The 27710-nt window shown below is 37.5% G+C and overlaps 1 protein-coding gene across 2 annotated transcripts in view; it reads right to left on the bottom strand.

Annotated features, from left to right (window-relative positions):
* Positions 1-27710, bottom strand: part of dpp10 (dipeptidyl peptidase like 10) — a 618779-nt gene that overhangs the window by 77175 nt on the left and 513894 nt on the right. For both annotated transcript variants that reach the window (XM_030124182.1, XM_030124183.1), the window contains exons 8-11: positions 19262-19382; positions 12269-12423; positions 10585-10682; positions 2307-2430 (exon numbers count right to left, since the gene is read on the bottom strand). In XM_030124182.1, the coding sequence (XP_029980042.1) occupies positions 2307-2430; positions 10585-10682; positions 12269-12423; positions 19262-19382 (498 nt within the window). The remainder of the gene's footprint in view (positions 1-2306; positions 2431-10584; positions 10683-12268; positions 12424-19261; positions 19383-27710) is intronic.

Genomic DNA, 27710 nt, shown 5'->3' with positions numbered 1-27710 from the left:
TTACAAGGCTGACGATTAATACTGAACAAACAAGAACTGAAACTATGAATTATGAAAGAGCTGCAGCATCTGAAACTGACCACAATGAACATTTGACAGATAAACAGAACCACAGCGCTTCAGTTTCAGACTCACAGTTTGTCATGTCTTTATGTACTGGGATTGTCTTTGTCAACTCACCATATTTAATGGGACAGCTGAGTCTAGACACGTTGCTGCAGCCTTTTTAAAATTTTTATCAATTACTAGAAATTTCAGGCGACCCCATGGTTCACAAACAGTCACAGACCATAGCATTACTTACTGAGCTATCCATCCACATGTACTTCTGCGTGTTTAACGATATGATACAATATGATACACTTTTTTGTCCCCTTAGGGAAATTTCTGTTGGACCCCAGAAGCTGCACAGGTGAAGCTGCCAGTTAATAACAGAAGTATTAGACTAAGCAGCAGTCTGTATTTGTTAAATGACACATATAAGTTACAGTTAGATCATAAAAAATGCAGGATACTAATTCTGATCACTTACTTCGCAAAGAAATGCCTACTTCTATTTTGGAAGAATGACTCCCCTCCATCCTTTAAGATCTTCCATGAACAACTGTCTTCTCTTTTACCTTTAGAGAAACTGACTTTGGATAAATACAATCGGGGCCATCTCTTTAATGAATTTTGGTTGCCTCTACTTTCTGGTATGGAGAAAGTTTGAGTTTGTAGATAACAAATACTGCCCTATTATTGCTATTTATGTTACAGTATGCATAATTATGTTCATGCTTATGTTGTTACCCTTATTAATGTTTTTGTGAGGATGATGAGAATTTATTTTTTTTAATTATTATTATTTTTATTTTATTATGATTTTTATTATTATTATTATTATTATTATTATTATTATTATGTATTTGTTTATTTATCTTTCTTTAGATATGTATATTTTTGGCTTGTTACTTTTGTGTGTGTTTAGTTGATTTATTTCTTAAGGGATGGGAGGTGGGAAGAATGCACAGAGGAGAATTGTAAAAAGTGAGACCCAGTATGATTATGTTTGTACGGTATTTGGAGGATTCTCCTGTGTGAAATAAAAATATATTTAAAGAAGTATTAGACTAGAACACAGGTGTCAAACATGTGGCCAAATCCGGCCCATCAAAGGGTCCAATCTGGCCCGTGAGATGAATTTGTGAAATGCAAAAAGTACACTGAAGATATCAACAATCAATGGTGTTAAAATCATTTTAGGTCATTTCGATCTAAAATGGGTCAGACCAGCAAAACACTATCATAATAACCTATAAATAAAGAAAACTACAAATTTCTGTCTTTGTTTTAATATAAAAAAGGTAAAATTACACAAAAATGTTTACATTTACAGACTAGCCTTTTACAAAAAATTTTAATATCCTGAAATGTTGTAAGAGAAGTATGTAGAATTTTACCAATATTCTGCCTGTTACTACATGTTTTGTGTATTTGTAGATCCACTGTGATCTATAAGTTATGATGCACATGTATAAATGATAAACTACAGTGTAATACTGCTAAAATTACACTAATTTTTCTTAAGAATTTTCGAGTTGTTCATATTTGTTCATGTTATGTTCAAGTACAGTTTGTAGATGTAAACATTTTCATTATGGAATTTGACTTTTTTTCACTCAAAAACATAGAGAAAACTTTGGTGTTGACATTATTTATCAGTTCTTATCCTATTATTTATATTATTTTACAGGTCCAGCCCACTTTATAACATATTAGTCTGTATGTGGCCCCTGAACTCAAATGAGTTTGACACCCCTGGACTAGAACAAAGATGCAATCACATAACCTACACATACTGCAGAAGACTCTCATAGATAGTTAAAAGAAACATACTAGCAATAAATATTATGCAGCTCACCTATTTCTTGTACTGGGGGGGGGGGGTGTTATTATTTGACTTTGGGGGGTGGGGGGGATTCTACTGCGCACACTCTAGTTATGACAAGAGTCTCTATGTAACTCAAAGTAATACAGGAGTCACGTAACGCATTACAATTCTGAGACAGTAAAATCATAAGGTAAGGAACTGCTTTTAAATAACAGTAACAAGTAATCTGTAATGGATTCCAGTTTGCAAGTAACTTGCACAACACTAGTGATAATGCAGTACAAAGGGAAAACAGACCAGACCTTATCTGGATGTGTCTCCTAATCGTCCTCTGCAGATGTCACTGAATTCCACCTGTCTTTACTCTCAGCTTCTGTGTGATTTTGCTGTACTTTTCGGATCATTCAGTGGATGGAGGAGGGTCAACACTCACCGTGACACAGGCTCCAGTGGTGGTGTCGCACACAGTCAGAATGGAGATATTCTGCGCCCGGTTCAACCATCGAACTGATGTCTTTGTCTTGCTGATCCACTTGACCATGGTCACATAATGTTCTCTATGGAAACATCACAGTTACACGGGTTATTTCACATTCTGCATTTATGTGTGAATTATCTGGGATACAAATTCTGTTCAGTTGTTACTCTGTGTATAATTATATAACAGAAGAAAGAGAATTAAAGCTGCAAGCGGCATCTGAAGGCCCTCACCACGGGCACGTCCAGTAGAAGTATGTCCATCGTTCAGCAGGTGGCGCTCTAGCACTAAATTTCAATGTCTTCTGACGAATGGGTGTAGGCCTGGGAGATTGACAACTGATTCAAATTTGAGGCAGATCTTTGGTTTTATGTCCAAACTAAAGAAATTTTAGTATAAATAAATCTGTAGGGGGTGCTATGCAGCTAAAATTGAATTTCTTCCTTTGAATGGGTGTAGACCTGCGAGATTTACCACTGAGTCAAGTTTGAGCCAAATCGGTGTTCGTATGTTTGAATTAATGCAGTTTTTGTGAAGGTAAATTTGTAGGGGGCGCTATTTAGTGAAATGTCATTTTCTTTTGATAAATAGGTGTAGGCCTGGGAGATTGACAACTGATTCAAATTTGAGCAAAATTGGTGTTTGTATGTCTAACGTGAAGTAATTTTCGTAAAGGTAAAATTGTAGGGGACGCTATAGCACCGAATTTCAAATTTTTCTGATAAATGGGTGTAGGCCTGAGAGATAGACGTCTGAGTCAAATTTAAGCCAAATCGGTGTTCGTATGTCCGAACTGATGTCATTTTTGTAAATGTACATTTGTAGGGGGCGCTATAGTGCGAAATTTCAATTTCTTTCAATAAATGGGTGTTCTCTTATCGATTCTCATTGAGTGAGGGAATAAAAGAGTACAAACGGGTGTGTCTTTTATTTTATATTTCCATCTCTGCACAGAAAATATACCATATACAGTATGTACAAATAATAATAAGAGATGACACCAAGCCTGGTTGGTGGGGGCGTGCAACTTAAGGTGGAACCAGTTCAACTCGGCTCGACTCGTCTCCCGTTGTTGTGCACCTCATTTCCTTTCCCCTACCTTCGGAAACTTGTATTTGAGGGGGTACGACGTTTGTTGCCCGCACTGGGACTGGAACTGGGCCCAGCGTTCACTCTGCCACTACATTCACAATTGCCACTAAGTAGTGCATTGAATACATGACATTCCTGTAAATGAATCACATGCTGTGGACAAATGCTTTAGCAGATAGGAGGGATTCCACCCTTTTGAAGAAGTGGAAGCTTTTCAAGTGTTACAAGTGGACCTGATGTCGTCTTTTTAGACCGTTTCTACCTTAACACCATGTTGGCTACGTTCTGACCAAAACAATGCAGCGTACGCGTGACGTCATCGCACATGCGCAACAAAGGCGGAATCGATAAGCAGAATTGTTAAGCAGGCAGGCAAATGATTCCTAGGAATCGAGCTACTGGGACCCGGTTCTCAAAAAGAACCGGTTCACGATTCCCATCCCTAACAGTGAGTGTACCTGCTTTGTGAGGTACCATGAAGTAATGGTACTAATGTAAGGAATAATGTTCAAAGGGATAATGTGGATGTTGACAGGTGTCTGGATCAGCACTTATGTTGGTCTAATGTTTTAAAAATGTTCTAATGTTCTAAAATACATGTGTTTTTCTTGTATTTTTTATGTTTATGTGTTTATGTTTATGTTTACGCATTTGGCAGACGCTTTTTTCCAAAGCGACTTACAGGGGAAAACCAATTAAATCACTCAATCAATCAAATTTTATTTATATAGTGCCAGATCACAAAAAGTTATCTCTTGACATTTTATATATAGAGTTGGTCAAAACCAGACTCTAAGTCAATTCTACAGAAACCCAACAGAATCAATTATGTATACTTGTATTTTTTTTTATGGGCAAAGAACCAAACATAGTAATTTCATTGACCTTGATTTTCTACATGACAATAAAAAAGACTGAAAAATTTCACAAAAGTAATAAAGTTTTTGTTATGTCGTCCAATAACACATTGAGGTTGAAATTTTGAATTTCACAGTATTTCTATGAGTGAAATATGAAGGGTTAAGAGCAAGTCCTTGTGAGCAGTAGTTATATATTTGATGATATAAATATTTGATATGACTTAAGGATATTGTTACTGAAATCAGAGTACAAAACATTTTTGGAGCTGGGAACTGAACTTGGGTGAAGGATGCATCTTAAAGTTGCCAACTTCCTCAAGTTTTACAACTGTTTAGAATAACTTCAGTGTCAAGCTGCTGCCCCCTCAAAGTCCTGTCAGTGAGTTGAAGAAGTTTCCAGTCTTTTAACACTGAAATGAGGTTCTGTGTTCAGACTCTCTTATTTTACAAAGCTTTGTTAAAGACAGCAGCAAGGTTATTATCGTTAACGAAAACTAACGAAATGACGAAAACCAGAACTGAAGAAACATTTTCATTAACTGAAATAAATAAAAACTATAATTAAAAAAAAAAAAAAAACGTAACTGAAACTGTATTGTGTGCTTACAAAAGCTAAAACGTATAAAAATTGCAGATAAAATTTCTTTCATTTTTGTCTTTGTCAACGTCGGATTGATTCGAAATCGATTTATTTCGTTCTAGCAATTTTAGCTGCTGGCACCATATGACACTTCACGGTCCGTCACTTGTCATCACTTGTCATTTAGAGTCATCTTCTCATCCCCACTCTACCTGGAAACATGGAGACTAAAGTAAAGGAGAAAGCAGCAAAATCCTGTATGGGATTTATTGGAATACGATGGAGAAAAAGACAAAAGATATATAAAAAAAAAAAAAAATCCTAAAACTATACTAAAACTAAGCATTTAGAAGAAAATGAAAACTAATAAAAACTAGCAAACCTGCTCTAAAAATGAATTAAAACTACCTGAATTAGAGAAAAAAAAAGTCAAAACTAAATAAAACTAAACTAGAATGAAAAATCCAAAACTATTATAACCTTGGTCAGCAGCTCTGTCCTACACAATGAAATAAACAAATACATCACAAGACTGTGGTAGATGTTTCCTTTTTTAGGAAAAAAAGCCAATGGGTGTGTTCCATCTAAAGGGGGCTCCCACTTTTCAGACTGGGTATCCGAGTCTGTATCCGAGTCCACTGGACCCCAAAGGCCACTTAATGTTATCAATGTGAATGCAAATGTTCCATGTGTGAGTACCGTACCCAAGTCCACCTGAGAAGGTAATCCTGGGTACGGACTGCGTGGATTCCAGTACGGAATGTTGCTTGTGTGAAAGCAATCTGTACCCAAGACCAGAAGTGACCGAACCACCATACCAGCCTCGGATTCATGTGGCACGGGCTCGCCTTATCAACCGAACCGCCCAGTGATATATCAGGGACAACTACGGTAGTTCTTCTTCTCTTTGCCTCAGACAGGCTAACAGATAGAACTAGAAGCACTCGGAGAGCGCAGACCTCCGCCAAGGCTGATCAGTGGGCCCCCCCACCCCCGATCACCTCCAAAATTTAATCATTTCTTCCTTATCCCATTTCCAACAAACCCTGAAAATTTCATCCAAATCTGTCCATAACTTTTTGAGTTATGTTGCACACTAACGGACAGACAAACAAACAGACAAACAAACAAACAAACAAACCCTGGCAAAAACATAACCTCCTTGGCGGAGGTAATAATATTGCCTGTCTTGCCGCCATTGTAAACAAATGAACAGAACGGTTGCTCAGTTGATGACGTAAAGGTTTGTCACTTCCGTGTTTGTTAGACAGCTACAGAATTCCTTCCACACCGTCACCCAATGTTTCAGCCCTGTAACCCCCACTCGTTCTTGGGCACAAGCTATGTGCTCGTGAACATAACATCTGCAGGAAAGGTATGGTTGTATCCAGGTATAGCACGGATCCAGATAGTCAGTCTGAAATCGCCCCTTGTCTCCGAGGGAAGGCTTTTGCTGTGGTAGAAGCAGAGTCTGGCTGAACGTCTAACCGTCTAACCCCAAAACAATGTGGTTTTCATCCTAGTTATGCAATATTTGACCAACTCTTTACCCATATCAGTGAGCTTAAGGCTGCACAGGAGTTTGCCAAACTGGTTGACAAGAAATTTGACTGAGACCTAGGGCTGTGCAATTAATCGAAATTCAATTACGATTTCGATTATTACACGCAACGATTACAAAAATTATGTAATCGAGAAAAAAACGATTATTAATTTTGAGTCCTTTTAATTCACGCGCACGCAAGCTACCATGAGCTGCTCTGCCCCGCCCCCCTCTAAGCTACTGCTGCCTGCTAGCCGGCAGGTCCACCCCAAGAGGAAAGTTGTACCTAGCGGTCTGGAAAAACGGCAAGAGAATCACAGCAGAAGTGCTTGGTAAACAAAAAAGGCAAGTCAAATTCAATTGTATGGAATCACTTTGGGTTTGATGAAGAAGACGAAGAGCAAAAACACATCACGTGCAAAAAGTGTTTCGTAGTTGTGTCCACACCGACCGGTAACACAACAAACCTTTTTAACCATCTAAAGTTTAACCACCGCCACCTTTATCATAATCTTATGAAAAACTAAAACACATAAAAACAACTCCGTCTACAACTTCGTCCGCAATGCAATCTTCAGTCTCCGAATCTCTTTACGCTGCAACTCCCGTATTAACCTAACCTAACCCATATAACCCTAACGTGCGTCTTCTAGATGGCTGATGTATACAGAAGGTCTGAACTGAAACCTCACGGCACGCCACTGAATTTACTGTTTCATACTACATTGAACATACTTAAATTTATAATTTGCACTTTACGTGAGTTTTTTTTTTTTTTTTTTTTTTTATTGCTACAGTTCTATGGCAAGTCTATAGCAGTTTAATTACAGTGCACTATTTGTTTACAAAAGGAAACATACTTGAATTTACAGTACACTTATTTGCATTAAAAGATTTTTTTGTTTCGTAAAAAAGTGAACATACTTTGTTTTAGTGGTTAAAAGCTTTATTAATGTTTAAAGAGTATATTTTACATTGTTTTGCAAGAAAAAAATAAACAACTTTAAGGTTAACAAATAATCATTTTTAATAATCGTGATTTCAATTATTGCTAAAATAATTGTGATTATTTTTTTTTCTATAATCGAGCAGCCCTACTGAAACCTGCTGGACATTTCATGTGGGGGGTGCTTTGGTTTTATGTTGTGGGCTGCTCAGGGCCTGTATGGATGGTGAGACAGAGCTTCTTTAACATTTTTTTACTGCCAGTTAGTCAGGTGCATTTTCAATGTGGGCTCAACTCTGTTTTTGTCACTGTTCATTATTTTTATGGGCAAAATTTCTAGATGCATCCAGGGAATGGAGGGTGTCTGGTTCAATGACCTCAGGATTGCACTTCTGCTTTTTGCAGATGATATGGTCCTGTTGGCTTCATCAAGCTATGAACGTCTTAGGCAGTTTACCACAAAGTGCGAAAAGGCTTGGATGAGGATCAACACCTCCAAGTCTGAAGCCATGGCTCTGAGCTGGAAAACAGTAGACTTCCCATGTTTCATGTTAGTGTAGATCGATACTTTTATTATGTTGTACTTAATCATGTTATACTACATGTGACCTTTGTACACACTCATACTGTGTATAAAGTTCATACAAGCTGTGAGAAATAATCTTCGGTTCTGCACACATCTCATCTACATAACACCATGTACTGAGCATATTGTGTGGAGGCCCTTCTGGAATACAGATGCGCCAACTAAGCCATGGACTTATCTGCAACTTACGTAGCATATACGTGGAACAACTCTGAAGAAACCATAAAAACACCTGTCGCCATATGCAACTTGTATTCAGATGCCGATACTCTGTCAGTGTGCCTGTTTACCCTGCGTATGCCAAATAAATCCTTCCTCTTTGAGACGATCCACTGTTTCACGCTGTCTTTGTGAAACCAACAATGACATTAGCAATGAGCTGCTGCCCCTAGTGGAGGAGTTTAAGTATCACAGGGTCTTGTTCATGATAGAGGGGAGGTTTTAGAAGGAGGCTGGCAGATCACTGCTGATGCCGAGCTAGATATGACTTAGTATCTGATAACAATGGCTTCATTTCTCATAATGATTAGATACTTGCTCAAAAATGAGAGCTAGATGAGATAAGAAACATTTTGATAATTTATGTACTTTTGATATAGTTTCTAATTAATCCAAGATGCAAAGGCATTAGTTTAAAGGTGCTGGAGACTTTTGTGACCAATTTTTTATCAAATCTGTAAAACCTCAGTCATAGCCTAAGTATCACGAATCTGTAAGTCTTTCTGTGATTACTCACTTAAATCTCTTGCATTACAATGAACAATTTCTTAGTGCCATTCACCATAAACAAACCGTGTGTTTACAAACCAACCCGGGACGGGAATTTTGTTGCGATGTGCATTGTGGGAAACGGAGGTTCACACAGCCACCTGACAGCGGCAGCACAACCATATGGTATTATATGGATGGAACAAACATGCAGAAATGCGGAAACGGCTGGAGGAATATGCATAGAAGGAAGGGAGTTCCTGCCGTTTAGGATCGTGTCTGTTCCAGCTGCTGCTGTAAGGTGGCTGCACAAGCCTTCACTTCCTGCAAAGCATGTCACGACAAAATTCTGAAGATGTCGAGTTTCCTCCCGGCTCGTTTGTAAACACATGGACTGTTTATAGTGGATGGCACTTCGAAATTGTTCACCGTAATGCAAGAGATTCCAGTGAGTGATCACAGAAAGACTTACAGATTAGCGATACTGAGGATATGACTGAGGTTTTACAGATCTGATGAAAAATTGGTGACAAAAGTCTCCAGCACCTTTAAGAAAGTTTCATTCACTGGAATATATCATTATTATTATTATGAGTCAATAAATCATTACTGTAACTTGCAGAATACTTTTTGTTACCTCCGCCAAGGAGGTTATGTTTTTGCCAGGGTTTGTTTGTTTGTCTGTTTGTCTGTCTGTTAGTGTGCAACATAACTCAAAAAGTTATGGACAGATTTTGATGAAATTTTCAGGGTTTGTTGGAAATGGGATAAGGAAGAAATGATTAAATTTTGGTGGTGATCGGGGGTGGGGGGGCCCACGGGGGGGGCGCAGACCAAGGCTGATCAGTGACCCCCGATCACCACCAAAATGTAATCATTTCTTCCTTATCCCATTTCCAACAAACCCTGAAAATTTCATCAAAATCTGTCCATAACTTTTTGAGTTATGTTGCACACTAACGGACAGACAAACAGACAGACAGACAAACAAACCCTGGCAAAAACATAACCTCCTTGGCGTGGGGGGGCCCACGGGGGGGGGGGGCACTGATCAGCCTTGGCGGAGGTCTGCGCTCTCCGAGTGCTTCTAGTTTTTCATAATCTTCCAGGATTATTTCTGGACCTGCTGCGGTGGTCCTGCCTCTCTCCTGCCCTCATCATCACCACTCACTTATCCTCAACTGCCTCCATGTGTCTCCCCCTACTCCCCCCTTCTCCCCCAGTCTCTATCTCTATCGCTCTCTCTTTTTCTCTTTCTTTACCCTCTCTCTTTAACCCCAACTGGTCAAGGCAGACAGCCATCCTCCAGGAGTCTGGGTCTGCTCGAGGTTTCTGCTGTTAAAGGGAAGTTTTATCTCGCCACTGTCACCAGTCACAAGTGTTTGCTCCTGGAGGATTCTGTTGGGTTTCTGTAAATTGGCTTAGAGTCTGGTTTTGACCAACTCTATATATAAAGTGTCATGAGAGAACTTTTTTTTGTGATCTGGCGCTATATGAATAAAATTTGATTGATTGAGTGATTTAATTGGTTTTCCCCTGTAAGTCGCTTTGGAAGAAAGCGTCTGCCAAATGCATAAACATAATGAATTTTTCAGGTATATTGGGATATACTGGGATAATTCACTAAAATATGTAGGAGTGAAACGTGTATGTGTGTTCAACGTAAAACAATAATGGAATAATGTTTCACCTTAACAGAACCAGGTCGGGCTCTGTCCCTGTGAACTATCTGCGCTGAAGCTAAAAGCTGCAGCGGTAAACTGTGGCATACATGACTTTCCAATTTAAAGGTACTAAGCGTCTGGTGAGGTGAGGGAAAAGAAATTATCATCTAAAATTTAAAATATCCAAAGCAGCTGTTTAAATGGCATGTCGGCTGATGCAAAAGTTTGACAAGTGCAAAAGCGGCACTACTCACCGCAGCTTCAGACTCTCAGGAGGCATCAGCTCCAGCGTGTGCGTCGGCCCGTAAAGATTGACGACATAAAGCTTCACTGCCGGGTTGGGTTGACCAGCCTGCATTCACAACAACAGCCCACACTTTAGACGCACAAACACTGGAAATGCATTATACAACACTCTCCAAAATGGCAAGTGTGACTAATAACGTGCTACACCTTGATGTAGTGAATTAGAATGAATAATTTATTGGGCGCTGCAATTTTAAAAGCCCCTTTAAAGTGCACATCCACGCATGTGTTGTCATGCAAAATCTATGCATGATGCGTGCACTTTTCTAAATCAGTTATTTTGTTAAGGCCAAGCACATGCATTCTGTCAATGCACTTGTTTTAGTGTATTCGACGTACAAAGGTTCTGCATCAGTGCTACAATATAAAATGTTCAATCAGTCCTTCTTGTTTGGTTGTTACATAATATTCTTTTGTGTTAGTCCCAATACAGACAGAGAATTACAGCCATGCTGACAGAAAAAAAAAAAAAAAAAAATCACGAATAAAGAGTCAGAAGATTACAAGAATAAAGTGGCATTTTAAATACATGAATAGAAGAAATTAAGAAAATCAGGTATACAGTAATCAACAGTGAGGCTATATTGAGTGATCGTGGAGAAGTCTATCAAATACAAACAACAGCAGCTGGAATCAAAGTACAAAGGTTAGCAGGGTATTCAACAGCTGCGATGTCAGGGGAAAAATGTTTTATTCAAAATGAAAAAGCAGTGAAAATAATTTTTAGCAGGTGAATAAGCTGTCAATCAAAGCCTTGCAGACATCAATTTTTTTTTCTATTCACAATAAAATATTAAGTGAAGACTGTTTTAAAGATGCACCAGCAGAGAATAATGTGAAACTCCAAACTGGTTTAACTGTTTGATGTTCGCTTCAACTTCATATTTTCCAGAAAACATGGCTCAGGTATCTAGGGCTGCACAATTATTGCCAAAATGATAATCATGATTATTTGGATCAATATTGTAATCACAATTATTCATCATGTTAGGGAAAACATCTATCTATCTATCTATCTATCTATCTATCTATCTATCTATCTATCTATCTATCTATCTATCTATCTATCTATCTATCTATCTATCTATCTATCTTTCTATCTATCTATCTATCTATCTATCTATCTATCTATCTATCTATCTATCTATCTATCTATCTATCTATCTATCTATCCCTTCCTCCCTCCCTCCTTCTCTCTCTTATCTATCCATTCCATCCCTCCATCCCTCTATCTATCCCTCTCTCTATCTATCCCTCTCTCTATTTACTTTTAATTTATTATGTATAGTTTGTCTATCTATCTATCTATCTATCTATCTATCTATCTATCTATCTATCTATCTATCTATCTGTCTGTCTGTCTGTCTGTCTGTCTGTCTGTCTGTCTGTCTGTCTGTCTGTCTGTCTGTCTGTCTGTCTGTCTGTCTGTCTGTCTGTCTGTCTGTCTGTCCGTCCGTCTGTCTGTCTGTCTATCATTTTAAATGTAAATATCACCGACGATCAGCTTAATTTAATGGTGGCAGCCAAAAATCGTGATCATGATTAAAATTCAATTATCTGTGCAGCCCTACAGGTATCCCATGAATCAACAGTCCAGTGATATTACAGTGCTTGTATGTAAATGTCCTTTACCTTGGGGTAGGGGTACTGCTTGCCTTTGGGGTATGTCATGCCTGTGAAGCGTGGTACAGCCATGTTGGGAACCAGGCTGTCATTAAGCACCAGAAAGGCCAACCGCTCTCCGTCAGGGGACCACCAGTGAGCCACATGGGTCTGGAGGATCTCCTCTGGATAGAAAAACAAGCAAAATGAGAGACTAAATATTCTCATTTCAAAACATCAACCAGTTATTTGGAATTGGTACATTTGGTAACACTTTATAACGAGTACACACTATGAAGCATTACTTAAGCATTAAAAAATACTGAATTCATCATTTATAAAGCATATTTCTGACATGAATACTCATTAATATGTGGTTAATAAGCACAGTTATAAAAGGTTTTACTCCTCATTAATAAGCTCATTAGTTATGGATTAACAAGTACTGAATTCATCATTTATAAAGCATATTTGTGACATGAATACTCATTAGTATATGGTTTATAAGCACAGTTATAAAGGTTTTACTTATCATTAAACCTTTCATGCACAGTGGTCACTCCAGTGGACAGTTCTTCTCCAGCTGTTTTCTTGTATATTCATGGGTTTTGCTGTTTTAGTTCCATATCAGCCAACACAATGGCCACTTATGCATCATCCCATTCACTGACATTCATACCATTACTGTAATTTGACTGTTCTAGATAATCCTGATCTGCAGTAACATGTCTGAGTTAAAAAAAAATGCAAATTGTCATTAGAATGCAGTTAACAGGATTTTTTTTTTTTTTTCATTTTTAAACAAGAAGTTTTTTTTTTTTTTGCATATTATTTCAGTAAAGTAAGTAATAACTAGTATTAGAGTATGATAAAATGTGAGAAAGCATCAAATTAGCAGCATTAAAATGTTTTTATTTAATAGTTTTCACACAGTATATCAGTAAATGCATGTTTCTTTGCCTTTAAAATTTAACACATGGTGTCCAGCTGAGTGGACATTTTTGTAACTCCATGAAAAATAGGTTGCTGAAAAAGATTATATTACATTGTTTTCTGTTTGTTTTTTTTTGTTTTTTTTCCATGCCTAAAGAGGAATAAAAACACTCAGGAAAAAAAAAAAAATCTTGATTAAGGTTCTCATAAATCGTGCATGAAAGGGTTAATAAGCTCATCTGCAAAATGCTTAATGAGTGTATTTTCATACTTTATAAATTATGGATTCAGAATCAGATTCAGAAAATCTCATTTGTAAATGCTTTAGATGGCATAAATAGTGCACACTTTAGATGAGCTCACACCATATACTTAATAATTAAGTAGTAAGTGCTTTATAACTACCTGAAATAATGCATTTCTGTATTAATAACTGTTTATAAGACATCTATTGGAAAATAAATGTGCGAGTTAGTATAAAATACCTACTAACATATTCAGTAACAATTAGTACATGTCTGAATAGTGTGTGTGCGAGCATAAATACACATCATAACTAGTTTGTAAGTAATGCAATACGAAATTTGTAAACGCTGAATCCATAATTTATAAAGTATGAAAATACAATCATTAAGCACATTGTAGATGAGCTTATGAATGATGAGTAAAACATTTATAACTGTGCTTATAAACCATATATTAATGAGTATTCATGTCAGAAATATGCTTTATAAATGATGAATTCAGTATTTGTTAATGCTTAACTAATACTTCATTGTGTGTACTTATTATAAAGTGTTACCCAACATTTTACATTTGGTAGTTGTACTGGTGATACTTATGACCATGAGCTAATATGTGACTGGAATCAGAAATATTTCCTGTTCGATTTAGATTTGATTTAAGTTTTCCTCTCAACAGTTATTCTATTTCTAAAACCAATGTCTGTTTGTCAGATTGTTTTTTTTGTGCTTGTATTGCTTTATTTATCAACTGTTGCTGCTGGTGGTAGTATTGAAAGCATTTATTTTACTCCTTTATCTTGTTATTGTGTCTTTTGTTGTATTTGTTTTTCTAAACTTTTATTCATTATTTCATATCTGATTTCTATTCTTCCAGTTGGTTGGACACCAGTTGGTTTTCAGGTTTACTCATCACTACAAGATATAGGATACAGTCATTCACATTTTGCATATATCTATCATGATCAGATTAGGCTTTAAAAGTCCACTGTCATTTGATACAAGACACGTCGTCGTCATATTCTGAATGTATGTGGTGGACTTTGTTGCCACTCTGCCCTTTTACAAGACCAGCGTCAGGCCTCGAGTCTGTTCACAAAAATGGGAAAAGTGAATCCAGATTATGGCTGATTCTTTTGCATCCTGCTCACTGGAAGAAGCATTGGACCTACCACACTACCAAAGAAAATGGCAAGATTTTTTGGAAGTAAAACACGTCTAAATTAAAAAAAAAAAAAAAAAAAAAAGAGAAGTTTTCATTTTGTTTTTGTCAGAAAAGTGGGCAAAACAAGTCAATGTTGCAAATACATTTCAGGGTAACTGAAGGGTCAACATTACTGTGCATTACAAAGATAATTAAGGCTAAGATGGGATGAAATCCAAAGAGCATTTACAACACATACTTGATTATACAGAAGATTTACATAATTTTCTTTTCCCTTGAGAGGTCAACAAAAGTTGCTAAGTGAATGCAGTGTTTACTTAAAGCGCATAAAACGACTGTTGAAACCCAGCAGGGAGACAACTGTAGCAGAACAAACATTATGAATATTTAAAGACTGTCTTTTATTAAGCAGTGTTGCTGAACACGAGCATTAGGAAAGTGTATCAGCTCTGCTGGGTTCAATATCCACCTCAGGTTCTTCTCGGTCGCTGTGTTTGCTGAATATTATTCATTTGAACAGTTAACAGGCGGTGGCATAAACTGCACAAAATGACCAACACTACGTTCAGACAGCAGGTCTTAATGCACAATTCGGATTTTTGGGTGAAATCCGATTTTTTCCTGTGCTTCTTCATATTACACATTAAATGTGACTTCTATCTGTTTTGAGTATGAATTGAATGCGACCCTGAAGTGACCCACATGAGCAAAAGAGGTCCTGACGTAATACGTGACCACGCAGACACGCACTGTGTTTTTTCGGAAGTAAAAATGTAAGGATGCAGAATTGTGATGTTTGTCATATTTCAATAACGTAAATATCGAATAAATGCGACCTGGCCATTCAGACTGAAGTCGCATTGCAAAATATCAGATACGTATCGGATTTAGGACCATATATGAAAGTGGCCTTGGTTGGATTTGAAAAAATCAGATTTGTGCTGTTCAAACTGTCTTTAACAGATCAGATCCAGGTCACATATGGGGAAAAAAATGGGATTTGGACCACATTTACCTGCAGTCTGAACGTAGCCTAAATGTACCCTTAAAAAATCTGGTACATGTACATAACTGCAATACTTCAGTATGATATAAGGCTTTGTTCAGACAGCAGGTCTTAATGCACAATTCGGATTTTTTTTTTTTTTTTTTGTGAAATCTGATTTTTTTGTGTGTGCTCGTTCATATTACACATTAAATGCAACCTCTATCGGTTTTGAGTATGAACTGAATGCGACCCTGAAGTGACCCGAATGTGCAAAAGTGACCCTGACATAATAAGTGACCACACAGGCATGCACTGTGTTTACGGAAGAAAATATGGAGGGACGCAGAATTGTGATGTTTGTCGCATTTCAATAACGTAAATATCGAATAAATGCGACCTGGCCATTCAGACTGAAGTTGCATTGCAAAATATCAGACACGTATCGGATTTAGGACCACATATGAAAGTGGCCTGGGTCAGATTTGAAAAAATCAGATTTGTGCTGTACAAACTGTCTTTAACAGATCAGATCCAGGTCACATATGGGGAAAAAAATGGGATTTGGACCACATTTACCTGCAGTCTGAACGTAGCCTAAATGTACCCTTAAAAAAAACTGGTACATGTACATAACTGCAATACTTAAGTATAATATAAAGCTATGTTTAGATGGCAGGTTTTAACACACAATTGAGATTTTTTGGTGAAATCTGATTTTTTTCCTGTGCTCGTTCATATTACACATTAAATGCGACTTCTATCAGTTTTGAGTATGAACTGAATACGACCCTGAAATGTCCCCGAATGTGCAAAAGTGGCCCTGACATAATAAGTGACCACGCAGGCAAGCACTGTGTTTACAGAAGGAAATATGGAAGGACCCAGAATTGTGATGTTTGTCGCATTTCAATGGCGTAAATATCGAATGAATGCGACCTGGCCATTCAGACTGAAGTCGCATTGCAAAATATCAGATATGTAACGGATATAGGACCATATATGAAAGTGGCCTGGGTTGGATTTGAAAAAATCAGATTTGTGCTGTACAAACTGTCTTTAACAGATCAGATCCAGGTCACATATGGGCAAAAAAATCAGATTTGGGCCACATTTACCTGCAGTCTGAATGTAGTTTAAATGTACCCTTAAAAAAACTGATACATGTACATAACTGCAATACTTAAGTATAATATAAAGCTATGTTTAGATGGCAGGTTTTAACACACAATTGAGATTTTTTGGTGAAATCTGATGTTTTTCCTGTGCTTGTTCATATTACACATTAAATGCGACTTCTGTCAGTTTTGAGTATGAACTGAATGCGACCCTGAAGTGACCCAAATGTGCAAAAGTGGCCCTGACATAATAAGTGACCACGCAGGCAAGCACTGTGTTTACGGAAGGAAATATGGAAGGACCCAGAATTGTGATGTTTGTCGCATTTCAATGGCGTAAATATCGAATAAATGCGACCTGGCCATTCAGACTGAAGTCGCATTGCAAAATATCAGATATGTATCGGATATAGGACCATATATGAAAGTGGCCTGGGTTGCATTTGAAAAAATCAGATTTGTGCTGTTCAAACTGTCTTTAACAGATCAGATCCAGGTCACATATGGGGAAAAAAATGGGATTTGGACCACATTTACCTGCAGTCTGAACGTAGCCTAAATGTACCCTTAAAAAAACTGGTACATGTACATAACTGCAATACTTCAGTATGATATAAGGCTATGTTCAGATGGCAGGTCTTAATGCACAATCTTGATTTTTTTTGGTGAAATCCAATTTTTTGGTGTGCTCGTTCATATTACACATTAAATGCGATTTCTACCAGTTTTGAGTATGAACTGAATGTGACCCTGAAGTGACCCATATGCGCAAAAGACGTTCTGATACATGACCATGCAGGCACGCACTGTGTTTATGGAAGTAAATATGGTGGGATGCATAATTGTGACGTTTGTCGCATTTCAATGATGTAAAGGACGGATAAATGCAAGCTGGGCGTACAGACTGAACTTGCATTGCAAATTATCACATACGTATCAGATTTAGGACCACATATGAAAGGTTACATACAGACTGCAGTCAAATGTGTCCCAAATCCGATTTTTTTGCCTATATGTGACCTGTATCCAATCTGTTAAAGACAGTTTGAACAGCACAAATCCGATTTTTTCTAATCCGACCCAGGCCATTTTCATGTATGGTCCTAAATCTGATAAGAATCTGATATTTTGTAATGCGACTGAATGGCCAGGTCGCATTTATCTGACCTTTACGTCATTGAAATGCAACAAATGTCACAATTCTGCGTCCCAGGAGGAGGAGCTGTGAGAAAAAACATTTCTTTCCGTAAACACAGGGCATGACGGTGTGGTCATGTATTACGTCAGGACCTATTTTATGCATATGGGTCACTTCAGGTTTGCATTCAGTTCATACTCAAAAGTGATAGAAGTCGCATTTAATGTGGAATATGAATGAGCATACACAAAAAATCCAGATATCACCAAAAAATCTGAATTGTGCATTAAGACCTGCTGTCTGAACGTAGCCAAAGTGGCCTCAGTCAGATTTGAAAAAAAAAATCAGATTTGTGCTGTTCAAACTGTCTTTAACAGATCAGATCCAGGTCACATATGGGCAAAAAAATCTGACTTGGGCCACATTTGCCTGCAGTCTGAACGTAGTCTAAATGTATCCTTAAAAACACTGATACATGTACTTAACTACAATACTTAAGTATAATATAAGGCACATAGGCTTTATTCAGACTGGTTTCTCCAACCAGATCTTTAAGGCTGACTGTCCACACTGTTATTTATAAATGATCAGGTTGGATTTTTGTGTCCAGACATTGTTAACCTCTGCATGGGTTAAAAACATTTAGGAAATTAAATGTGATTGAAATCATTAAACACAGACCATATAACACAAAATACTTTGAAAAGTAATTTGAGTGGACAGAGTGGATCCAAACTACCACAAAATATGGACTTGGAAAAAAAAAAAAAAAAAAAAGAAAAAAGTCTGTTTTTTGACATTTTCCTTTTTCTTTTCTTTTTTTTTATTTGCATACAATGTGGAAATAAAAAAACATAGATTTAGCTTGGCACTTTGAACAAAGCCTTACTACTTTTTTAATGAACAAAAACATTTGGTTTGTGGTTTTGAATCATTTATTAAAAAGGGATTCGAAGACAGACTTTTGGAATGTTCTTAGCATATTGAGCCTTTTTCACATCCTGAATAAACAGCTTTCTAAGCAATGAAGACAAAGTTAGAAGATTAATGAAAATATATGTGTGCAGTTCTACATTTTATAGCCAGATTTAACAAAATATCAGGCAATATCTTACATTAAACTACATTATTTAAAAACCCCACTTTCTTTTATTGTTTTTATTTGATTTATGACATACAAAGTGAGATTATGCTGGTTTTAAAGGGTATCCAAATATAAGTGCAGTCATAGTTCAAAAGCAGTGGGCTTGTAAACTGACTACTTGAGTACCTGTATTCTTACATGGTTGCAGTCTGTACTTTTTCATATAGTAAATTTTTAAAGGGAGGGTTTTTACAGACACTATACTTATGCAGTGTAGCATGGCTGAAGTGACAGAGCAGAATACATCCACAACTGCCTGAAAGGAATGAAGAAAGGATGAGAGAGGAGGATGATGTACCTTCATAGACCCAGTCAGCAATACCATTGAAGATGACTCCATCCTTCCCCGAGGACGTTAGTCTGAGGGAGTTACTCTTCACATCAGATTGGTAGTAGATGTTATTTTCAAATATGTAGATCTGTAAAAAGAAAAAAAAAGAAAAGAAAAAAAACAAGAAAATAAATAAAGCACATACAGGCAGGGTTTAGGTTTCAGCTTGTCTGAGATGAACAAGAGCACGCAGTGATACCAGATGGACTTATAGACTCATTCTCCTTCCATCAAAATAGGTTTGTAGTTGTGTAGTAGTTCTCTCAGTTCCCATCATTTATGGTCAAAAACATGTTTGTTTGTTTTTTTTTTCTTTTTTTGTAGTCACAGCAATCTTGACCTTTGTGCCAAATTACAGAAAAAAAAACAAACCCTGAAGGTATTTCTGAGGTACCATGTTTACAGGATAGTAAAGTTGAATTAATAGGGGTTTTTCACGCATGACCCAGAAACAGATTGAAATGACTTACTACCTTCACCAGGAGGTATTGTGATCACTTTGTGTGTTTGTTTTTGTTTGTTTGTTAGCAAGATAACTCAAAAAGTTATGGATGGATTTTCATTAAATTTTCAGAAAATGTTGATACTGGCACAAGGAAGAAATGATTAAATTTTGGTGGTGATCGGGTAAGGGGGCGGTTTTCTTGTTTTGTGTATTGTTTCCTCCAGGTTTACTTGTCAACAGTGGCTGAGGCCGTATCGAAGTGTCTCTGCTGTGTGTCCCAATGTACATCGAATAAACAAAGGAAACTATATTTAAGTTTTCATGGTTTTCCTTCAGATTTAGTTGAAAAGAAGAAATGGGTGGTCACAATTCATCGAGGTGAGGGGCCAAACTTTAGAATCTAACAAGAAAAGCACTTGGAGAGCGCAGACCTCCGCCAAGACAGATCTGCCCCCCCACCCCCGATCACCACCAAAATTTTATCACTTCTTCCTTGTGCCAGTATCAACATTTCCTGAAAATCCGTCCATAACTTTTTGAGTTATCTTGCTAACAACAAACAAACACGCATGCACACAAACGCACAAAGCAAAGTGATCACAATACCTCCTGGCAGAGGTAATCAGGAAGTATGTTCGTGTGTAACAGGTGTCCTGAAAACTGGCATTTCTGGGAAGAAAACACCCAAGTCCTGCACCGGATACCCGATAGGTAACCTGCAAAAACATTTGGGGACGGATTGAAGAAAAAAAAAAAAAAATTGTGAACAATTCATCGATTCGTGAACAATTCAGCGAGTCATCAATTCGTTCACGATCTAGTGAGTCAGCAATTCATGAACGATTTAGCGATTCAGCAACTCGACCCTACTCAGCCACTCTTTCATTCAGCAGTTCACTACCTCAGCTCGGTCTGTCTGTCGCCAGCAACTTGTCCTACGATGCAATCATAGATCTTGCCGTGGAGACTACCTTGTTCATGGCGCATCACACTGCACTTCCACCTCCAACTTCAGAGGTGATTCTAACTACTGTACTTTCCGGACTATAAGCCGCTACTTTTTTTTCGTTTTGAACCCTGCGGCTTATACAGCGATGCAGCTCGAGTATAGATTTATACGGGCTAATGAAACTGAAATGAAACTTTCTGAAACTGAATGAGGAAAAAACTGAAATCCTGCTTGTTGGCCCAAAAGCAAAAAGGGAAATGCTGATGAGTAGGATGGGCAAACTCACTTCCTGGATCAAACCAGAAGTGACAAGTCTGGGAGTCATTATAGACTCAGACTTAAACTTTAAGTCCCACATAAAGAAAGTCACTAAAACGTCATTCTTCCACCTCAGAAACATAGCCAAAGTAATGCTGGTTATAAATCGAAAGGATGCTGAAAAACTGGTCCATGCTTTTATCTCCAGCAGACTGGACTACTGTAATGCACTCCTTACAGGTCTCCCAAAAAGCACCACAGACAGACTTCAGCTGATTCAGAACTCTGCAGCTAGGTTATTAACCAAAACCAAGAAGAGAGAGCACATTACTCCAGTGTTGGTTTCCCTGCACTGGCTACCGGTAACCTACAGAATTGATTTTAAGATACTACTCCTCACGTATAAAGCTCTAAATGGAACCGGACCAAGTTACATTGCAAACTCACTGATCGATTATGTACAAACTAGAACACTGAGGTCATCAAACGCAGGTTTACTAGCGACTCCCAGAAATATTACAAAGAAAATGGGGGACGCAGCCTTTACTAACTATGCACCAAAGTTATGGAATACAATTCCAAAAGACATTAGAGAAGCCAGTTCACTGAATATATTTAAAACCAAATTAAAAACATTTTTATTCTCATCAGCCTTTGAAAGGAGATAAAAATGGGGTCACAATTCAGGAACCAGGAATGTGCGGTTTTTATTTTTATTTTATTTTATTGTATTTCTGTTTTTATTTTTTATTTTATTGTATTTCAAATTTCATCTTATTTCTTGCACTTCAAAAATTCTATGCATAATCAAATATTTTAATGTGCGCTGCTTTTATTTTTATTTTATTGTATGTCTCTCAAATTTCATCTTATTTCTTGCACTTCAAAAATTCTATGCATAATCAAATATTTTAATGTGCGCTGTTTTTATATTTATTTTTATTTTATTGTATTTCTCTCAAATTTCATTTTATTTCTTGATGTATAATCAAATCTTAATGTATTTTAATATTGTATTTTTTCAATCAATGTGAAGCACTTTGGGCTACAATTTCTGTAAGAAAGGCACTATACAAATAAAGTTTATTATTATTATTATTATTAATGGCCACCAGGGGGCGGTCTAGCAGGAAGCGCAAAAGTGAGACAGACAGGGCGAAGAGGTGATGAAGAGGAGAAGTTTTAATCTTAACTTTTAAAAATTATTTTGCGTGTCATGCACAAACCCTCATCATGGAGAACACATGAAGTAATGCATATTTTGCAGCTTTTAAGTTAAAAGCAATCAATGTGTCTGTTTAAGAAGGAATAGAGCTGCAGCACGGAAGTACCATTGAGCAACAATGGAGGAGAGACGTAGAGGGTGTGTGACGGAGTCTTTGAGGCTGTTCAACTGAAGAACACTGAAGAAGACGACTGCAGTGGTTTCAAGGAGCAGAAGGAAGATGAGGATAGCGATCAGTGGCTTTTCTGGGTGTTTTAACCAGCCTGTTCCTGCCGTTTTACTGCCGTGTTACAGGCACTGTTTGGAAAAAAGCAGTTCAGGTATGGAAATAAATATTTAAATAATCTTTCTGTTTACCATCTTTCTGTGTAAATATCTCATGTGACAACGTGGACACCTGCGGCTTATAGTCAGGTGCGGCTTATATTCCGGTGCGCCTTATAGCCCGGAAAGTACGGTAGTTTATGTGATAATGGACAATAATATTAGCAAAGTGCCGCTGAATTGATTCAGTTCAATCCAAAGCGTCGGTTTAATTGTAACTTAATTTTAATGATGACATTTTTGTAATACCAGGTGATTTCATGTATTGAACGTGTTTGAACCACAAAAATGTCATTAATTCTCATTCAAATTCATGAATCGCCCATCACTATTTAGCAACAGAATCCCTGTTTAGTGAACTTCACTCCAATTTAGAAAGTGAGTCCATAGTGAGAGGCTGTTTGCATTACTGCAGACAGTTGAGCTGGGATGTGACTGTCCACGTCATGAGCTAGACATCATTCGATCTCAGAACAAAGTAAAGCTCGTGAAATCTCATTAGTTTTTTGCTGTGATGTTATTATGTTTCCTAACCAGTCAACATTTAGCAGCAAACACATGTTACATCCCTGTCTACAGTATGATCTACCCCACAATACTGAAAAATGTACTTAAGAAAGTATAAGGTTTTCATCAGTAGGTTCTGCAGTTTCAGATGGATTCATAGATAGATCCTTTTTGGCCTTTCCAAAAAAATGAGAAGTCTGTAGCCTTATGTGACCGTACATGGAAATTTATTAGCAAAGGCCATCTCCATGCACTGACGCAATGTGACAGTCAGTTGGGACCTCTGCTGTCAGGCTGGGATGCATCAAGATAACAACAGTCCAGGAGACAGTCTGTGCATGCGTTAAAAGGTTCAGAGAAATAATTATTTAACAGCAGACTCACTTTGCATCTTCAAGTAGGAAATTCTGAAATGCCTCTGAATGCAAACAGCTGTGGAGTTGGACCAGTGTGGTTTTAGCGCTGCAGATTTTATTAAAATGACAGAAGCAAGAAGTGTTTCCAGTGTCTGGGCTTAAGATTTGCATTTTTTTTTCCTAGTATGAAGTTACTATTTTATTACCTTTGGATCATAGGGCCGCAAATAAAAGAAAACAGAAAAAATCAAACTAATACTTGGTGGAAAATACCCCCTTTTCTGCAGGATTACATTTCTTCCATTAGTGATCTGCAAAACAAAAAAAAAAAGCCCATTGACCAATGACAGTAGCATGTTCTATCAAAAATCAATAGCGAGTTGAATTTGTAAGGTTGGCAGGTTCTGCCACTATGTTCAAGTCTTGTGGTCTGGATGTAGATCAATCTCCCACTTCAATAGAAACTACTTTTGCTGGAGGTTAACAACTAATTAAATTAAAGTCCATATATGACTTCCTATCAGTGCTCAATAGTAACTATATTGATATCTCTAACCATCTCCACTTTACAAGCATTAAAATATGGACCATTATAAGTAAAGGCACATTTAGAATGTTTCAAATATTCATCAAAAATTCCAAAATCTAAATTTCTCAACATTGGGAGCAAACTTGGCGGACATTGTCCAGAGGAAGATAGATATGAAATTACAAATGAATCCGACGAGTAGTTTCATCAGAGAAGATGTTTGAAGAAATTACTAAAGAAGACAAAGCTCCTTCACAATGGCTCATGGTTTTTCGGCTGATGAGCTAAACAAAATTAAAAAAGTGTTCCTCAAATATTCGGGTGACAACTTCTCCCATTCTTCTTTAATAGTATCTTCCAGACTTTCTCGAAATAGTTTTGCTCATAGTCATTCTCTTCTTTCCATTATAAACAGTCTTTATGGACACTCCAACTATTTTTGAAATCTCCTTTGGTGTGACGAGTGCATTCAGCAAATCACACACTCTTTGACGTTTGCTTTCCTGATTACTCATATGGGCAAAAGTTTCTGAAAAGTTATGGATAATAGTGTTAGGTATGATTATGACATCAATATATGTTTGGTTTCAAAACAACTGACGTAGTGCCTGCTGAGAAAAAACAACTAAATGTTCATTGTAAATTTTGCTTCCCCACCCCATATATATATATACATACATACATATATATATATATATATATATATATATATATATATATATATATATATATATATGGATTTTTTTTTTTTACAATATTTAAAACACAAATAATATTAACATTATATTCAAATGTATTTTGCACAAACATATACCTCTATCAATTTCAAACACTGTGTGTTTACAAAAATTACATAAATAATATAATTGTCAAATATCAATGTATTTGGAATAAAATTAGTTTATTGATGAGAGTTTATAACATGAACCCAGAATGACACCTTTGTCACTTTCCAAACATACACATTCATAAAACTCCTCAAATGTATTTTTCACAAATTTTTTCTCATTTCAAAATACATTTTCCTGAAAATATAAGTTATTACCTACCCAAAAATATAACTTTAGATTATTGTAATGTAATTTTTTTGACCAGATGTTAACCTTCCCTTGACTTTGCCCTGTTCCGTAATAAATAAAATTGCACATTTTCTCTGAATATGAACATAGTTGGAGACATTTGCTTTTGAAAAATATTGTGATAATTACAATAAAGACAGAGAAGAATTGATAAAAGTACATTAGCTGATTTACAGAGATGCTTTCGTACAGTTTTAAAACAATTAATGGGAAACACCACAATAGACATAAATGCATGTACAGTTCATAGAACGTGGACCAGTGTTTACTTATTCCAGGTATTTCAAGAAAGTTGGACCAAAATGATGCAAAAATGCAGTTTCTCATCAGATAATAACAACAACAGGCATCACATACAGCCTTAGCCTCCAGAAACTGGAAAACATTAGAGGAAAACTAATATTCTGGTTGTAATGACTACATGTTCTAAAAGGTGGGAGGATTGTGATTCAGATCACAGATTGTAATTCTACCTCAAAAGATCATCATTAGAGCCTTTGGCCAGATTGGTAAGCCTTAACTGTCTGTAGAGACACGCTGACTGCTGAATGAACAAAACAATACAAAAGCTAATATAACAATCTCACACCTGTCTCATAGTCTTAGTTTATGAGGAAGAGACTAGAGCAACAAAAACATCAAATTCCCCAACCTGTGTGTGGATGGGCATTTAATCACTTACTCAGTCAAGAGGAAACAATGTTTGCTGAGGATTACATTTACCTGTGGAATAATATATGTTTGGTACACCATCAAGTTTGTGCATCTGCATAACAGTGCACAGGGGAATAGGTTGAAGATAAACTCCAGTGCACATGTTCATCATAATAAAGAAACATGTCAGTCAGTGCAAAAGCGAGGCTCACTGATATATCTGTAAAGTTTCAGTAAAACAAAGGAGTTTTGTTGCACAGCATGGAACAGAAAACACTTGCAATGTTGGATCCAGAAAAAAAAGGAAGTTGGGGGGAGGGTGCAGGAGAATGGTGGGGTCCATGATCGGAGCCCCAGTGGGGGTTCAAGGGGGTGAAGCAAAGCAAAATGAACATTATAAATGCTTCAAATCACATAAAACTGTATTTTTTATTCTCATACACTAATAAAATGAGTACAATTGAACCTCACTAATGTGACCAGTTTATGAACCAAAGCAAACAGTTCAGTTTAATAAGGTTTTCATCAGTTATGGCATTGAATTCCACTGAATTCGTACTTGTACTCGTACTTGTCTTCATCCGCTTTAACTGGGTTGCGGAGGCAGCAGCCTCAGCAAAGAAGCCCAGACAGCCCTCTTCCCAGCCACTTCTGGGGGAATTCCAAGACGTTCCCAGACCAGCCGAGAGATATAATCCCTCCAGCGTGTCCTGGGTCAGCCCTGAGGTCTCCTCCCAGATGGACATGCTCAAAACACCTCTCCAGGGAGGCATCCAGGAGGCTAGATGCCCGAACCACCTCAACTGACTCCTCTCAACATGGAGGAGCAGCGGCTCTACTCCAAGTCCCTCCCGGATGTCCGAACTCCTCACCCTATCTCTAAGGTGGAGCCCGGCCACTCTTCGAAGGAAACTCATTTTGGGCGCTTGTACCCGCAACATCTTTCTTTCAATCATTACCCAGAGCTCATGACCATAGGTTAAGGTCGGAATGTAGATTGACCTTTCGGCTTAGCTCCCTCTTCACCGTAACGGACTGGTTTAGCGCCCGCATCAATGCTCACGCCACCCTGATCCGCCTGTCGACCTCCCACTCCATCCTACCCTCACTCGTGAATAAGATTCCAAGATACTTGAACTCCTCCACCTGAGGCAAGACTTTCTCCCATTCTTTCCATTACATTCTAAATAATTTAAAATGAGAAACAACAAGATACAGTAGAGGTGTAGGCCTATGTTTGATAACTTTGTGTGATTCACCCAATCACTGGCTGCGTTCAAACATATTTAATATTCAGTCCATACAGTTCTATAGTTCCATCTGTAAATTAATACATTCCATACCTTCTGTGGCTGCCTTTTTTTCATACAAACCCAAATGCTGCTTGAACAGATCGTTGTCTCTTCATTTTAGACTTTAGTCTAGTTTAGGGTTAACTCCCTTTTCCATATAGACTGTCGACATAAATAAGAGACAGAAAATGCCTTGGGACACATACATTTGCACCCTAAAATACATGTGGATGGGTAGCTCAGTAAGTAATGCTATGTTTTGGGGTGCAGGAGACAGGGGTTTGAATCCCAGCAAGACATCATTTTCAACATGTTACATACTCAAAAGGGCTGGGCCGGGGCGGGGGGGGGGGGTTAAATCAGCTGTTGACTTGCTAATAGGATTACTTTTTGTTGTTTATGGTCTCTTCCTACTTACTGACAATAACTCCAGTTGCAGGGCCTGTGCAAGACACTACAGTGATGAATGGGGAAACCAAATTCCTATTCTTGATGGAACCTTCTGGCATCGTACTAATGAGAACACACATATTCTTGCATATAGCTTCTTACATGCACTCATGTCATGTCATTGTTTCCAAATGTGCACTCGGGGCTAATGATGCTGCGTATGCCACTCGCCATCATGTGTCCAGCCCCCCCTCCTCATCAGCATAATGACTTTCTAATGCATCCATGGTTGATTCAGAGCTCAAATATTCCACACTGAGATTTGCAAATAGAGACAACGGCACTCTACCGCACTTTAGCCTTTTAATTGTCACCAAAACAAGGAAAAAATCCCATCTGTCTTGTGTA

Source organism: Sphaeramia orbicularis, chromosome 21 (assembly GCF_902148855.1).
Source record: "Sphaeramia orbicularis chromosome 21, fSphaOr1.1, whole genome shotgun sequence".
Taxonomy (NCBI): Eukaryota; Metazoa; Chordata; class Actinopteri; order Kurtiformes; family Apogonidae; genus Sphaeramia; species Sphaeramia orbicularis.
This window is presented reverse-complemented; position numbering and strand designations above follow the sequence as displayed.